General features: G+C 42.0%; 1 protein-coding gene across 2 annotated transcripts in view; it reads left to right on the plus strand.

The window, feature by feature from the left end:
* zgc:110329 (tetraspanin-15) overlaps positions 1 to 12,510 on the plus strand; it is a 29,581-nt gene extending 17,071 nt beyond the window's left edge. For both annotated transcript variants that reach the window (XM_014161669.2, XM_014161670.2), the window contains exon 8: positions 10,769 to 12,510. In XM_014161669.2, the coding sequence (XP_014017144.1) occupies positions 10,769 to 11,143 (375 nt within the window). In that variant the 3' untranslated portion in view covers positions 11,144 to 12,510. The remainder of the gene's footprint in view (positions 1 to 10,768) is intronic.
* The last annotated feature ends 4,583 nt before the right edge of the window (positions 12,511 to 17,093 follow it).

The raw sequence follows: 17,093 nt of genomic DNA on the forward strand, positions 1-17,093 counted from the left end.
ACAAAGTCAAGGTATTGGAGTGGCCATCTCAAAGCCCTGACCTCAATCCTATAGAAAATTTGTGGGCAGAACTGAAAAAGCGTGTGCGAGCAAGGAGGCCTACAAACCTGACTCAGTTACACCAGCTCTGTCAGGAGGAATGGGCCAAAATTCACCCATCTTATTGTGGGAAGCTTGTGGAAGGCTACCCGAAACGTTTGACCGAAGTTAAACAATTTAAAGGCAATGCTACCAAATACTAATTGAGTGTATGTAAACTTCTGACCCACTGGGAATGTGATGAAAGAAATAAAAGCTGAAATAAATCATTCTCTCTACTATTATTCTGACATTTCACATTCTTAAAATAAAGTGGTGATCCTAACTGATCTAAGACAGGGAATGTTTACTAGGATTAAGTGTCAGGAATTGTGAAAAACTGAGTTTAAATGTATTTGGCTAAGGTGTATGTCAACTTCTGACTTCAACTGTACATACATAAACTCAGCAAAAAAAGAAACGTCCCTTTTTCAGGACCCTGTCTTTCAAAGATAATTTGTTAAAGTCCAAATCAAATCAAATTTATTTATATAGCCCTTCTTACATCAGCTGATATCTCAAAGTGCTGTACAGAAACCCAGCCTAAAACCCCAAACAGCAAGCAATGCAGGTGTAGAAGCACGGTGGCTAGGAAAAACTCCCTAGAAAGGCCAAAACCTAGGAAGAAACCTAGAGAGGAACCAGGCTATGAGGGGTGGCCAGTCCTCTTCTGGCTGTGCCTGGTGGAGATTATAACAGCACATGGCCTAGATGTTAAAATGTTCATAAATGACCAGCATGGTCAAATAATAATAATCATAATAGTTGTCGAGGGAGCAACAAGTCAGTAACACAGAGTAAGTGTCAGTTGGCTTTTTCATAGCCGATCTTTGAGAGTATCTCTACCGCTCCTGCTGTCTCTAGAGAGTTGAAAACAGCAGGTCTGGGACAGGTAGCATGTCCGGTGAACAGGTCAGGGTTCCAGCAGGTCTGGGACAGCAGGTCTGGGACAGGTAGCACGTCCGGTGAACAGGTCGGGGTTCCATAGCTGCAGGCAGAGCAGTTGGAACTGGAGCAGCAGCACGGCCAGGTGAACTGGGGACAGCAAGGAGTCATCAAGCCAGGTAGTCCTGAGGCATGGTCCTAGGGCTCAGGTCCTCCGAGAGAGAGAAAGAAAGAAAGAAAGAAAGAATTAGAGAGAGCATATTTAAATTCACACAGGACACCGGAAAAGACAAGAGAAATACTCCAGATGTGACAGACTGACCCTAGCCCCCGACACATAAACTACTGCAGCATAAATACTGAAGGCTGAGACAGGAGGGTTCAGGAGACACTGTGGCCCCATCTGATGAAACCCCCGGACAGGGCCAAACAGGTAGGATATAACCCCACCCACTTTGCCAAAGCACAGCCTCCACACCACTGGAGGGATATCTCCAACCACCAACATACCATCCTGGGACAAGGCAGAGTATAGCCCACAAAGATCTCCGCCACGGCACAACCCAAGAGGGGGCGCCAACCCAGACAGGAAGACCACGTCAGTGACTCAACCCACTCAAGTGACGCACCCCTCCCAGGGACGGCATTGAAGAACACCAGTAAGCCAGTGACTCAGCCCCCGTAATAGGGGTAGAGGCAGAGAATCCCAGTGGAAAGAGGGGAAACCGGCCAGGCAGAGACAGCAAGGGCGGTTCGTTGATTCAGCCTTTCCGTTCACCTTCACACCCCTGGGCCAGACTACACTTAATCATAGGACCTACTGAAGAGATGTGTCTTCAGTAAAGACTTAAAGGTTGAGACTGAGTCTGCATCTCTCACATGGGTAGGCAGACTATTCCATAAAAATTGAGCTCTATAGGAGAAAGCCCTGCCTCCAGCTGTTTGCTTAGAAATTCTAGGAACAATTAGGAGGCCCGCGTCTTGTGACCGTAGCGTACGTGTAGGAATGTAGGGCAGGACCAAATCGGAAAGATAGGTAGGAGCAAGCCCATGTATTGCTTTGTAGGTTAGCAGTAAAACCTTGAAATCAGCCCTTGCCTTAACAGGAAGCCAGTGTAGGGAGGCTAGCACTGGAGTAATATGATCACATTTTTTGGTTCTAGTCAGGATTCTAGCAGCCGTATTTAGCACTAACTGAAGTTTAGTTAGTGCTTTATCCGGGTAGCCGGAAAGTAGAGCATTGCAGTAGTCCAACCTAGAAGTAACAAAGGCATGGATGAATTTTTCTGCGTCATTTTTGGACAGAAAGTTTCTGATTTTTGCAATGTTACGTAGATGGAAAAAAGCTGTCCTTGAAACAGTCTTGATATGTTCTTCAAAAGAGAGATCAGGGTCCAGAGTAACGCCAAGGTCCTTCACAGTTTTATTTGAGACGACTGTACAACCATCCAGATTAATTGTCAGATTCAACAGAAGATCTCTTTGTTTCTTTGGACCTAGAACAAGCATCTCTGTTTTGTCCGAGTTTAAAAGTAGAAAGTTTGCAGCCATCCACTTCCTTATGTCTGAGACACAGGCTTCTAGCGAGGGCAATTTTGGGGCTTCACCATGTTTCATTGAAATGTACAGCTGTGTGTCATCCGCATAGCAGTGAAATTTAACATTCTGTTTTCGAATGACATCCCCAAGAGGTAAAATATATAGTGAAACAATAGTGGTCCTAAAACGGAACCTTGAGGAACACCGAAATTTACAAGGACAAACCATTCACAGAGACAAACTGATATCTTTCCGACAGATAAGACCTAAACCAGGCCAGAACTTGTCCATGTAGACCAATTTGGGTTTCCAATCTCTCCAAAAGAATGTGGTGATCGATGGTATCAAAAGCAGCACTAAGATCTAGGAGCACGAGGACAGACGCAGAGCCTCGGTCTGACGTCATTAAAATGTCATTTACCACCTTCACAAGTGCAGTCTCAGTGCTATGATGGGGTCTAAAACCAGACTGAAGCGTTTCGAATACATTGTTTGTCTTCAGGAAGGCAGCGAGTTGCTGCGCAACAGCTTTAGGCCCATAGTTTTAAAAAATAATTTCTGGGTCAAGATTTGGCTTTTTCAAGAGAGGCTTTATTACTGCCACTTTTAGTGAGTTTGGTACACATCCGGTGGATAGAGAGCCGCGTATTATGTTCAACATAGGAGGGCCAAGCACAGAAAGCAGCTCTTTCAGTAGTTTAGTTGGAATAGGGTCCAGTATGCAGCTTGAAGGTTTAGAGGCCATGATTATTTTCATCATTGTGTCAAGACATATAGTACTAAAACACTTTAGTGTCTCCCTTGATCCTAGGTCCTGGCAGGGTTGTGCAGACTCAGGACAACGGAGCTTTGGAGGAATACGCAGATTTAAAGAGGAGTCCGTAATTTGCTTTCTAATGATCATGATCTTTTCCTCAAAGAAGTTCCTGAATTCATTACTGCTGAAGTGAGAGCCATCCTCTCTTGGGGAATGCTGATTTTTAGTTAACTTTGCAACAGTATCAAAAATACATTTCGGATTGTTCTTATTTTCCTCAATTAAGTTGGAAAAATAGGATGATCGAGCAGCAGTGAGGGCTCTTCGATACTGCACGGTACTGTCTTTCCAAGCTAGTCGGAAGACTTCGAGTTTGGTGTGGCGCCATTTCCGTTCCAATTTTCTGGAAGCTTGCTTCAGAGCTCGTGTATTTTCTATATACCAGGGAGCTAGTTTCTTATGACAAATGTTTTTAGTTTTTAGGGGTGCAACTGCATCTAGGGTATTGCGCAAGGTTAAATTGAGTTCCTCGGTTAGGTGGTTAACTGATTTTTGTCCTCTGACGTCCTTGGGTAGGGAGAGGGAGTCTGGAAGGGCATCAAGGAATCTTTGGGTTGTCTGAGAATTTATAGCACGACTTTTAATGGTTCTTGGTTGGGGTCTGAGCAGATTATTTGTTGCGATTGCGAACGTAATAAAATGGTGATGAATTATGATGAAAAACATTAAGATCCACAACATTTATTCCATGGGACAAAACTAGGTCCAGAGTATGACTGTGGCAGTGAGTAGGTCCAGAGACATGTTGGACAAAACCCACTGAGTCGATGATGGCTCCGAAAGCCTTTTGGAGTGGGTCTGTGGACTTTTCCATGTGAATATTAAAGTCACCAAAAATTTGAATATTATCTGCGATGACTACAAGGTCCGATAGGAATTCAGGGAACTCAGTGAGGAACGCTGCATATGGCCCAGGAGGCCTGTAAACAGTAGCTATAAAAAGTGATTGATTAGGCTGCATAGATTTCATGACTAGAAGCTCAAAAGACGAAAACATCGTTGTTGTTTTTTTGTTGTTGGTACATTTAAATTTGCTATCGTAAATGTTAGCAACACCTCCGCCTTTGCGGGATGCGCGGGGGATATGGTCACTAGTGTAACCAGGGGGTGAGGCCTCATTTAACACAGTAAATTCATCAGGCTTAAGCCATGTTTCAGTCAGGCCAATCACATCAAGATTAGGATCAGTGATTAGTATAACTTCACAGATCTTCATTTTAAAAGGTTTATACACTGTTTCCCATGCTTGTTCAATTAATGACCATGCACCCGTGGAACGGTCGTTAAGACACTAACAGCTTAGGCAATTAGGCAATTAAGGTCACAGTTATGAAAACTTAGGACACTAAAGAGGCCTTTCTACTGACTCTGAAAAACACCAAAAGAAAGCGGCCCAGGGTCCCTGCTCATCTGTGTGAACGTGCCTTAGGCATGCTGCAAGGAGGCATGAGGACTGCAGATGTGGCCAAGGCAATGGATTGCAATGTCCGTACTGTGAGACGCCTAAGACAACGCTACAGGGAGACAGGATGGACAGCTGATTGCCCTCGCAGTGGCAGACCACCTGCACAGGATCGGTACATCCGAACATCATACCTGCGGGACAGGTACAGAATGGCAACAGCAACTGCCCGAGTTACACCAGGAATGCACAATCACTCCATCAGTGCTCAGACTGTCTGCAATAGGCTGAGAGAGGCTGGACTGAGGGCTTGTAGGCCTGTTGAAAGGCAGGTTCTCACCAGATATCACCGGCAACAACGTTGCCTATGGGCACAAATCCATCGTCGCTGGACCAGACAGGTCTGTCAAAAAGTGCTCTTAACTGACGAGTTGCGGTTTTCGTCTCACCAGGGGTGATGGTCGGATTCGCTTTTATCGTCGAAGGAATGAGCATTACATCGAGGCCTGTACTCTGGAGCAGGATCGATTTGGAGGTGGAGGGTCCGTCATGGTCTGGGGCGGTGTGTCACAGCATCATCGGACTGAGCTTGTTGTCATTGCAGGCAATCTCAACTCTGTGCGTTACAGGGAAGACATCCTCCTCCCTCTTCTGGTACCCTTCCTGCAGGCTCATCCTGACATGACCCTCCAGCATGACAATGCCACCAGCCATACTGCTCGTTCTGTGCGTGATTTCCTGCCAGACAGGAATGTCAGTGTTCTACCATGGCCAGCGAAGAGCCCGGATCTCAATCCCATTGAGCACGTCTGGGACCTGTTGGATCGGAGGGTGAGGGCTAGGGCCATTCCCCCCAGAAATGTCCGGAAACTTGCAGGTGCCTTGGTGGAAGAGTGGGGTAACATTTCACAGCAAGAACTGGCAAATCGGGTGCAGTCCATGAGGAGGAGATGCACTGCAGTACTTAATGCAGCTGATTGCCACACCAGATACTGACTGTTACTTTTGATTTTGACCCCCCCTTTGTTCAGGGACACATTATTCCATTTCTGTTAGTCACATGTCTGTGGAACTTGTTCAGTTTATGTCTCAGTTGTTGAATCTTGTTATGTTCATACAAATATTTACACATGTTAAGTTTGCTGAACATAAATACAGTGAGTGAAAGTTGACAGTGAGAGGACATTTCTTTTTTTGCTGAGTTTATATACATATACATACGTACCCAATATATATATATATATAACATTCATACATATACACATATAAAGATACATACATACATACATACATACATTCCCTCATACAGTGAGGGAAAAACGTATTTGATCCCCTCTGATTTTGTACGTTTCTCCACTGACAAAGAAATGATCAGTCTATAATTTTAATGGTAGGTTTATTTGAACAGTGAGAGACAGAATAACAACAAAAAATCCAGAAAAACGCATGTCAAAAATGTTATAAATTGATTTGCATTTTAATGAGGGAAATAAGTATTTGACCCCCTCTCAATCAGAAAGATTTCTGGCTCCCAGGTGTCTTTTATACAGGTAATGAGCTGAGATTAGGAGCACACTCTTATTAAAGGGAGTGCTCCTAATCTCAGTTTGTTACCTGTATAAAAGACACCTGTACACAGAAGCAATCAATCAGATTCCAAACTCTCCAGCATGGCCAAGACCAAAGAGCTCTCCAAGGATGTCAGGGACAAGATTGTAGACCTACACAAGGCTGGAATGGGCTACAAGACCATCGCCAAGTAGCTTGGTGAGAAGGTGACAACAGTTGGTGCAATTATTCGCAAATGGAAGAAACACAAAAGAACTGTCAATATCCCTCGGCCTGTGGCTCCATGCAAAATCTCACCTCGTGGAGTTGCAATGATCATGAGAACGGTGAGGAATCAACCCAGAACTACACGGGAGGATCTTGTCAATGATCTCAAGGCAGCTGGGACCATAGTCACCAAGAAAACAATTGGTAACACACTACGCCGTGAAGGACTGAAATCCTGCAGCGCCCGCAAGGTCCCCCTGCTCAAGAAAGCACATATACATGCCCGTCTGAAGTTTGCCAATGAACATCTGAATGATTCAGAGGACAACTGGGTGAAAGTGTTGTGGTCAGATGAGACCTAAATGGAGCTCTTTGGCATCAGCTCAACTCGCCGTGTTTGGAGGAGGAGGAATGCTGCCTATGACCCCAAGAACACCATCTCACCGTCAAACATGGAGGTGGAAACATTATGCTTTGGGGGTGTTTTTCTGCTAAGGGGACAGGACAACTTCACCGCATCAAAGGGACGATGGACGGGGCCATGTACCGTCAAATCTTGGGTGAGAACCTCCTTCCCTCAGCCAGGGCATTGAAAATGGGTCGTGGATGGGTATTCCAGCATGACAATGACCCAAAACACACGGCCAAGGCAACAAAGGAGTGGCAAGAAGAAGCACATTAAAGTCCTGGAGTGGCCTAGCCAGTCTCCAGACCTTAATCCCATACAAAATATGTGGAGGGAGCTGAAGGTTCGAGTTGCCAAACGTCAGCCTCGAAACCTTAATGACTTGGAGAAGATCTGCAAAGAGGAGTGGGACAAAAATCCATCCTGATATGTGTGCAAACCTGGTGGCCAACTACAAGAAACATCTGACCTCTGTGATTGCCAACAAGGGTTTTGCCACCAAGTACTAAGTCATGTTTTGCAGAGGTCAAATACTTATTTCCCTCATTAAAATGCAAATCATTTTATAAAAAATTTTGACATGCGTTTTTCTGGATTTTTTTGTTGTTATTCTGTCTCTCACTGTTCATTTAAACCTACCATTAAAATTATAGACTGATCATTTCTTTGTCAGTGGGCAAACGTACAAAATCAGCAGGGGATCAAATACTTTTTTTCCCCTCACTGTACATACATACATACCTACATACATACGCTTTTTTTTTAGAATATACCTTTATTATTCTCCACAAACCCTACCACCCCTCCCCCAATTGGAGTAAACTAATAAATAATACACTTAGGCTTTTACCTTCAGTTTATACATATTATACACATTTTACAGACACAATCTATTTTACAATAGTTATATTTTGTTTGTTTTCAGTCCTCTTCTATTTCTGATGTCCATCCAGTTTGATTTCTATTTGTAACTGTGCTCTTTCACAAAATGTCTGAACCTATATTCATTTTACAAACCCCATATATTTTACATTGGTTATCTTGTTATTAGTCCCACCCTTCAGCTCCATTCAACCCCTCCCATCAATCTCTTAACACCATCCATTTTTTTATATTTCTATTTGCCATATATTTTTCAACTATTCTCATAGCTTCTACAGACTGTAAATTAAAGATACAATTTTTGCTAAAATAATTATTATATTATTGATCGATTGACTATGATTTTTCAAATCACCCAGTATTGCTATCTGCAGCGTTAGTTCTAGGTAAATGTTGCAATTCTTCAGCCATTCCTGGACCTGTGACCAAAAACAAGCTACATATGGACAATACCAAAATAAATGATCTAATGACTCTGCCTCCTCACAGCAAAATCTGCAGAGCTTAAATGAAATTGGTCTATGTTTTTATTTATCACAATTTTCTTTAACCATTTATGGTCTTTAATGCAGGGCCGACAGACAAGTTCCTTACTTTTTCCCCCTTCTACTTGCCTCTTCCATTTTTGTCATAATGATGTAATTAGTTTGTTGTAATTTTGGGTAGAGCAGACTTTTCCATGTCTGTGTTAGCTGCATCTGTGACGTAACTCCACCAGTCTTATTTATAATATAATTTACAAATTTTATCGAAAAATACGTTTATTCGTTTCCCAGATATTTCATAGTATTCCATTGTTTCCAGTACTTGTCTTATCGTATCTCCAATGTATCGTCCAAGTAAAAAAACATGTCTGAGTAGGATGAATGATATGACAATGCCTTTTTAATTATATGCACCAAGCATTTAGCTAGAATTTTTGCATCACAACACTGAAGTGTAAGAGGCCTCCAATTTCTTAAACGGACTGGATCTTTATATATACCACTTGGGTCCTTTCAGTAATAATGAAATCAGACCTTCTTGTCCCATAATCTACCGTTTATTATGTCCTATAATCTACCGTTTATATAGGAGTGGTTAAAACACGCTAATAATGGTCCTCTGAGTATATAAAAAAAAGTGGTATACTTCCACTGGTATGCATTTCTATGTTGAAGATTGAAAAATAATTTGGTGCATTTTTCCCTGTATTCCATCCAGTTCGCTTTATTTTTTGTAATATATTACACTGGATCTTTCTTGAATAAGTTCCTCCATTTATTTTTATTTTTCCTCTATCATATTCTGTGCCTCTATGGTACAGTTTTTATTGCTATCTAACTGTACTGTTAGTTCTTCAATTTCCTTGGTTAATATGGACTCTTTTGATCTAAATTGCTTTTGTTTAATAGATGAGTACTGAATTGCATGGCCTCTAAAGACACATTTAAAAGTGTCCCATACAATAAGGGGATCTGCTGTACCTATGTTATGTCTGAAAAAGTCAGTTATAAATGATTCTGTCCTAGTTAAAAACAAGTTATCCTCCTGTAGGCTTTGATAAAATTTCCAATATCCTCTCCCACGTGGAAATTCTGTAAGAGTAATATATATGCCAATTATGTGATGATCCGATCGCATTCTGTCCCCATCAACACTTTTTAAACTTTTGGTGCCAGAGAGAATGGCATAAGAAAGTATTTAAAACCATATTAAAATCCCCCACCATAATAATAGAGTCTAATGTTACTTGTAGAGTTGATAAATTCTTATATATATCTTCAAAGAAGCTTGGATCATCATTATTTGGACCATATAGGTTAATAAGCCATATCTGTTTATTGTCCAATAACATATTTAAAATAATCCATCTACCTTGATTATCTGTTGTCTGTCTGTCTCTAACTTATTTTGTCCCCCATCCTCTCTTCCTCTCCTCTTTCTCTTTCATCCATTCTCTCTATTCCATTTCCTACCCCGGACTCACTCCTCTCCTGTGCTGTGAAAGTTTTGCAGCCAGACTTCTATGTGAGCCCCCCTGGAGACGTGTAATAACACCACATACTGAGTCTGCAGCCGCTGCACTATTAGGTCATGAGTCCAGTAGCAGACAGACAGTCCAGTCCAGTAGACAGACAGGCAGTATCAGATATTCCAGTCCAGTATCAGACAGTCAGTCCAGTATCAGTCAGTCAGTCCAGTATCAGACAGACAGTCCAGTAGCAGACAAACAGTCCAGTAGCAGACAGACAGTCCAGTCCAGTAGCAGACAGACAGTCCAGTTCAGTAGTAGACAGACAGTCCAGTAGCAGACAGACAGTCCAGTCCAGTCCAGTAGCAGACAGATAGACAGTCCAGTCCAGTAGCAGATTGTTCAGTCCAGAAGCAGACAGTCCAGTCCAGTAGCAGACAGACAGTCCGGTCCAGTAGTAGACAGACAGTCCAGTTGCAGACAGACAGTCCAGTACACCAGGGTTCAGTAGACCACAGACTGGCTGCAGAAAACTTTCTCAAATGGAAAAGGAAACTGGGGGTTCTTATCAGGCCAGCTCAGGTGAACTAGTCCATTTTTAAAGCACTGGGGAATGGACAACAGCACGCTCAAGTTGGCTTGCCCAGGCATAGCTCACCTTGGGACCAAAGTAAGATATTACTTAATTCAAAAGTTGGATATTTGTGTGCCTCTGCAACGTTTGTAGTGTCAGGTACATACAAGCACATGAAACACACATGACAGTGCATTATATTTAAGTACATAGTTACATGGTCCTTGTATCTCCAGCTGTAATATTTCCCCCTGGCTGTGGGTACCAGTCCCTATGGGCCCTGGTCAAAAGTAGTGGAATATAAAGTGAATAGGGTATCAGAGTCTAACCCTAACTGGTCTCTCTGGTCCTCTATGTTCCCTGTCTCAGCTGATGGGCTGTGTTGTGTACTAGTCCCAGTGTCAGAGTCTAAATGCAACTGGCCTTTCTGCTCTGTTCCCTGTCTCTCTCTCCAGCTGATGGGCATCATGCTGAGCTGTATGTTCTGGAACCTTCTGGTGGAGATGAGTGAGTCCATGGACATGGTGGACTTCAAGATCCTCAAGAGGGCTGGCTTCGAGTACAGCGAGCTGGACCTGGCTGGTGCTGGCTGCTGCCTGTGTCTGCCCAGAGATGGAGGCTACCTCCCTCTGCCAGCCTTAGACCCCATCTTGTCTGACCCTGACCTAAAGCCCATCCCCATCCGGGTCCAGCGGCCCCTGCCCGTCCAAGTCCATAAGCCCCTGGCCCAATCCCTCCAAGACCTCCAGCTATCTGGGCTTAGACTGGATGAGGTAGACATTGGGCGTAAGCAGAATAAGCAGAATAAGCAGAAAAGAAGGGAATATTGATTTGTGAATTTCCTCAGTTGTTTTGTTGTTGTTTTGGTCACTGTGTTTGTTGAAGGACAGGTTAGACCTGGTGTTCTATTTGGTGGTCAAACCAATCAATGGTCATTAACTGACAGGATTACAGGTTATAATGGTCACGTTCCTAGTTGACTACATTGCAGATGCATGCCAGATCTCAATTCCTGGATAGGTGTTTAACATATCAGCTAACCGCAGCATATGATATATCAATCTCATTCCCGACTGCTCAGTCGATGATGTGGCACACAACAATTGGTTGATGCGATGCATGTAGTTGGTCTGGAAAGCGACCAGAGGTATGTCACTTTGGCAAGGCATTATTGGTGCAATCGTTTTCCTGTTTTTATAATTTTTTATTTTGAAATCCAAATCTTTCAAAGAACAAGATGCTGCAGTGGCTTTTAGGCACCCCTCTAAGTGTGTCGTTTTTTTGTTAAGTTTTTAAAAATGTAACTTTCAAATGGAGCTGCCGTCTCTGCATTATTTAAATATTTCCTATCATTTTGTTCCAGGTATTTTTTGGGCTTTTGATTTTGACCTTCGTCTCAAATGCTGAAGTTAAAGCATACCTCAGGCTGTATACAAATGTAGCCCAGTAGTCAGAAGAAGATTTACGTCATGTATATTTACTATACAGACTTTATGAAATGATCAGTTTGAGATGATCATTCTAGTCAGAGCAGAGGAATAGGAATAGTCAGTCTTGTCTTGCGTTGCGTGTCTGTGAAGGATGTGTAGCCTAATGTTTCTTTTTTTAGTATGAACTCTTCGATTCCATTTGTACCGGTATGTATGCTATGAACTGCCTATTCAGGAACAACGTGGGAAGCATGTGTGTTTTGTATTTTAATAAAGTAAAAAAACTGTTTACAGCTCTTTTAGGGTCTCATCAGGGGTTTTCAGTCTCTTCTCAATTTCCGTCATATTTATTATACTTAGCAGGTTTGGTACAAAACCAACATTATAAGGGATAAAACAAATCCAGTCCAAACGAGCGGACTGGGACCAGAAATCAGCCCTGGCATTTCTAACACACCTGCCCATTTTTTGTTGTTGTGACACCCACACCAGCCCATTTTTCCCCCCTTGAGGTCCCCATTGTTACCCAGATAATGATCATTTTGCGCAAAAATAAAAAAGTTACACAGGCCCACTGGGCTAAAAATGGATCAGCCCATCTCGCATTTGCCCGAATAGCCAGATGGCCTGTCCGCCCATGAGTCCAAATTATATCAATCCATGTTTAGCTAGGATCTTTTTTCATATCTGATTTATTTTAGATTCATCTTAGCTCTGGCCTTGTATAAACACTACTGTCATTGTCAATAAAGCCGTTTTGAACTTGATTTCTTTGCTGTTATGTCATCTGTATTCTGCATGTAAACATGTGATGTATGCAACCATCTCCCATGAAAAGTATGGTTGCGTCCAAAATGGCACTATAACCCTATGGGCTCTGATCAATGGTAGTGCACTATAAAGGAAATAGGGTGGCATTTGGGATGCACCCTGGGCCTGCAAAGCCACCTTTTGTGGTTGGCACACAGGGCAAATTGCAGCAGATGCTTGGAGGCAGGCCAGAGATTAATAGTACCACCACCAGTAGCATGTGCTGCAATGTGCTTTGAGTTAATATGAAGCCTATGCACTTTGCATTCACTCAAAAGGGAAATGTAATTTCACAGATGCATTTCTGAAATGGGTAACTGCCAATGCCTATCCTAGATCTGTTGGCTTTAATTGTCAATCATTACTCGGTACTTTACCCTGCAGCTTAGAGACTGCTGCCCTATGTACATAGCTGTCATCAAGGCAAAGGGTGGCTACTTTGAAGAATCTCAAAATGTATTTTGATTTGTTTAACACTTTTTTTTGGTTACTACATGATTCCATATGTGTTATTTCATAGTTTTGATGTCTTCACTATTATTCTACAATGTAGAAAATAGCAAAAATAAAGAAAAACCCTTGAATGAGTAGGTGTCCAAACTTTTGACAGGTACTGTATGTAAATATATATTCCGGTCTCTGACATTGCTCAGTCTGATATTACTAATTCCTTCAACATTTTGGGGATTTGTGTGTATTTGTTAGGTATTACTGCACTGTTGGAGCTAGAAACGTAAGAATTTTTCTGCACCTGCGAAAACATACAAAATATGTTAACGCGACCTTTCAAATTTTATTTTGAATCGTCAGTCATAGCCCTGGTCAAAAGCAGTGTACTACAGTATATAGGGAATAGTGTGCCGTTTTGGACTCTGCCATAGAGTGGTATCCCCTTTGACATGTTCGACTCTCCCGAGCTGCTGCTTATCACATTATAAGGAAACACTTTACTCATAATGGAATTCTAAGAAAGACTCTTTCAATGAAATGCACATACAGGTATGCATCAATTCATTTCTACAAACAGAACATGACACATATCTTGAGAGGGGCAGAGAGATGGCTAGAATAGAGAGGGGGTAGATGGAGAGAAAGAGACAGCTCTCTCTATTCTACCTCTCTCTGTGTCTCTTCTCACCTCTGTGATGGTGATCAAGAGCAAGCGGGTGGAATAATTATATACAGGCGAGAGGCTCAATGGGAGGAAATGAATTGCATCGCCAAAATAACACTCGGTGGGCTGAGTGCAAGAACGAGACGCATCCAAACAGCCATTATGATAATAACAACATGAATGCTGCTGTTGGTAATTACCAAGAGCAGACAGGGAGCCTCAAGGACAAACCCCCATGTCCCCTATCCCCCCTCTAAGAGCTGATCTACGACTGAGCTTTAGACTGGGATTAAGATGTAACAGATGCAAAATCAATGGCTGGTACAGATAGTGCCTGTTCAAACTTGGGTGGAAAGAAGGGTTTTTGTGTCTTGTTATCTATGGTAGTTCTGAAGAGAGGACTATAAGAGAATTTGAGAAAGATGGCAGATGGGAAAATCACAGAAAACAATAATGGAAGGCCAAAATTGTTTTTCATGTCATGTTTCACAGAAAGGCAGAGCAGAAGTGGAAAAAGTCCAAGTTGCAGGTTCATTATGATATTCTGAGAGAGCAACTTGGCATGCATAACAAGGTGTCACGAACCGGCTCGAAGCCCGTAACAAAAAGGGAGACAATATGGAGATAAGGAATAACAAAAATATATTTTTGAACTAAAGTAAACTATAGCAATGGTGTATGTAGTCAGTAGTGTAAGTGAGTGGTTGCGTGCATAGATGTGATAATGAGGGGTGTTGAAAGTTGCCAAAGCAAACAAACAAAGCAAGCAAACAAAGCAAGCAAACAAAGCAAGCAAACAAAACGGCCACAACCAAAATCCAACAGTGTGTCTGCATGGAGAGAGTCTCCTCAATTCCCTGTGGCTCAGTTGGTAGAGCATGGTGTAGAGCATGGTGTTTGCAACGCCAGGGTTGTGGGTTCGTTTCCCACGGGGGGCTAGTATGGAAAAAAATTCAAAATATAATGTATGAAATGTATGCATTCACTACTGTAAGTCGCTCTGGATAAGAGCGTTTGCTAAATGACTAAAATGGAAATGTAAAAAATGGAAAGATATTTATCCTGGGACACACCCGGGCCCAGGTGTGTCCCATTTGCTGACGACCCTCCCGGCTCCGCCCACAAACATCCTATTAAGGGAAACAAAGTGAAAAGAAAGAACTCAGCAGACAGAGTGGGAGGGTCATCACAAAGGCAATCCAACATGCCAGACGGGTGCATTTTTTGAACTTGATCACTAATAATCAGAATAATTCGAGAGTGCTTTTCTCGACCATTGATGGCCTGATAAATCTTACCCCTCCAAACCTATGTGAACTTTCCTCAACATCTAAATATGATGAGTTTGCAGCAGATTTCAGACATAAGATAACATTAGGCTGGGTATCAGTCAAGCAAGACCTGATGAGAAGTTTGATGATTATGTATCCTAGCCTACCACACAAAGGCATTATGGATTTATTTTCCCTGGTTGACACAGACATGTTCAGGAAGGTGGTATCATAACTTAAGACTTCAACCTGCCTATCCCCACCACCTTCTTCAAATCGGTTTTAATTGCATATCTGAAGAAGTGCAAGCTTCACAGGCACTTTCTACTGCACTAAAAACTACTATGGTGAAACCCGTTCTGAAGAAAAGTAATCTAGATTCTTCAGTTTTTAGCAAATTACTGCCAATCTCCATCCAACCTTATATTCTTAAGCCAAATTTTGGAGAAATTGGTTTTCAAACAGCAAAATTATTTTTTAAGCGCCAAAGGTATTTAAAAAAAAATTCTAATCTTGTTTTCGTGCCCACCACAGCACAGTGCCATGACGTTACCCTGTTGGTGAGGTGTATGACCCCCATAAACACCTTTCCCCCTTTTCTCTCCACTCTACAGAATGGACTTTTGGAAAGCCCTTTGTTAACATAGAGAGAGTATTGTAACATCAAAAGGTTGGGGAATGGAACAATATTCCTGTAATCCAACCAGTTGGAAGTGTCCGTTGGTACTTAAAGAATATGATGTCAGGTCAGTTGGTGTCTGAGACATTAAATCTGATGATAGGACGACATAAGTTGTATCTTGGAAAGTCTACATATTCTAGTTCAGATTCACATGGAATTGTTTTGCAATTTAAATGTTTAAATATGAAACTATTTGTGAAAAGATTAAATGTAATTTTAGCTTCTAAATGAGAGAATTGTTTGCATAAGTAAACTATGCTCACTCAGTGGCCACACCCAAGTGAACAGACATTGGTTGAGAATAATGAAACACGCCCTTCTCTCCCCCAATACAAAAGCCTGTTGACGGAAGTCAACCTCAGTTCCTGACAACGTGAGGACTGGTGTCCATATGTTTAAAAGGGCTAATTTCAATGTGGAGGTGGCGATCACCAGACTGGAAGAATGAATTTCTAGTAGACCAGCTCGAATTCAGTGCGAGCTGATTATGGCAAAATGGTATGAACTTTGAACTCTTATTCACTGAAGAAGAAGTGATACATCCTAGAAGTCGAGTTATCAGCTGCAGCTGTAAACGTACGTGGCCTAGGAAAGGACAGACAATCTCCTATGAGAACAGCAGGGTACTTCAACGTATCCGCTCTACAACACAACAACCAGAAAGATTCTACAAAGGACAAGGGAAATCTCTGCTGGGCAAAACAGTCTTCCATTTTTGACCCATCTATCGAAGCGCAGCTCAGTGTAAATATATATCTCGCGTTTGCTTTTTCCGAATGGGCTGTTATTAGATGCATAAGATTCTGTATTTACGGAAGTATGGCTTCTCAAGGTCCGATAGAGACCCAATTCCCTTTGTCCCTCAGTCTTCTCGCTCTTTCATTCAAATCCAACCCCCTTTCTTTGTGTAACCAGCCGTCATATCGGTTTTGTCTGCTAGGGACTTTTTCTTTTATGACGTGATTACTAATTTATGTGTGATCCAGCCTGTGTATATGTAATTCTGTGTGATTATTTAGGTATTTAGTAAATAAATAAATCAGCCAATTTTTGTATTGCTGATTCAACTTGTTAGCCAGGGTTCATAAAGATAACCAAGTACTTATGACAATCAGAATGAGACTGATAGGTGACGATTAATAATTGACTGCTATTGATATAAAAGATTTAAGAGTTTATTCAGAAGACAGCAGCTCTATAAACACTCTTCCGTGATGCCCCAGGGTATTAACGAGTTATTTGTTGCATGGTTTAATTGAATCACGTAATCAATCAAACGTTAGGTAATCGATTTGATAAAATAGCATGTCATAATAATTTAATCAGTCAGAGACATGACAACAGAGACCACCTTGGTTAAAGTGGTAAATCATCTTAGGGCCAGCACAGATACCAAACAGCTCTCTGTCCTTGTACTCTTGGATGTAAGTGCTGCATTCGACACTGTTGACCACGATGTCCTTCTGGACAGAC

This window comes from Salmo salar, chromosome ssa20 (genome assembly GCF_905237065.1).
Source record: "Salmo salar chromosome ssa20, Ssal_v3.1, whole genome shotgun sequence".
NCBI lineage: Eukaryota > Metazoa > Chordata > Actinopteri > Salmoniformes > Salmonidae > Salmo > Salmo salar.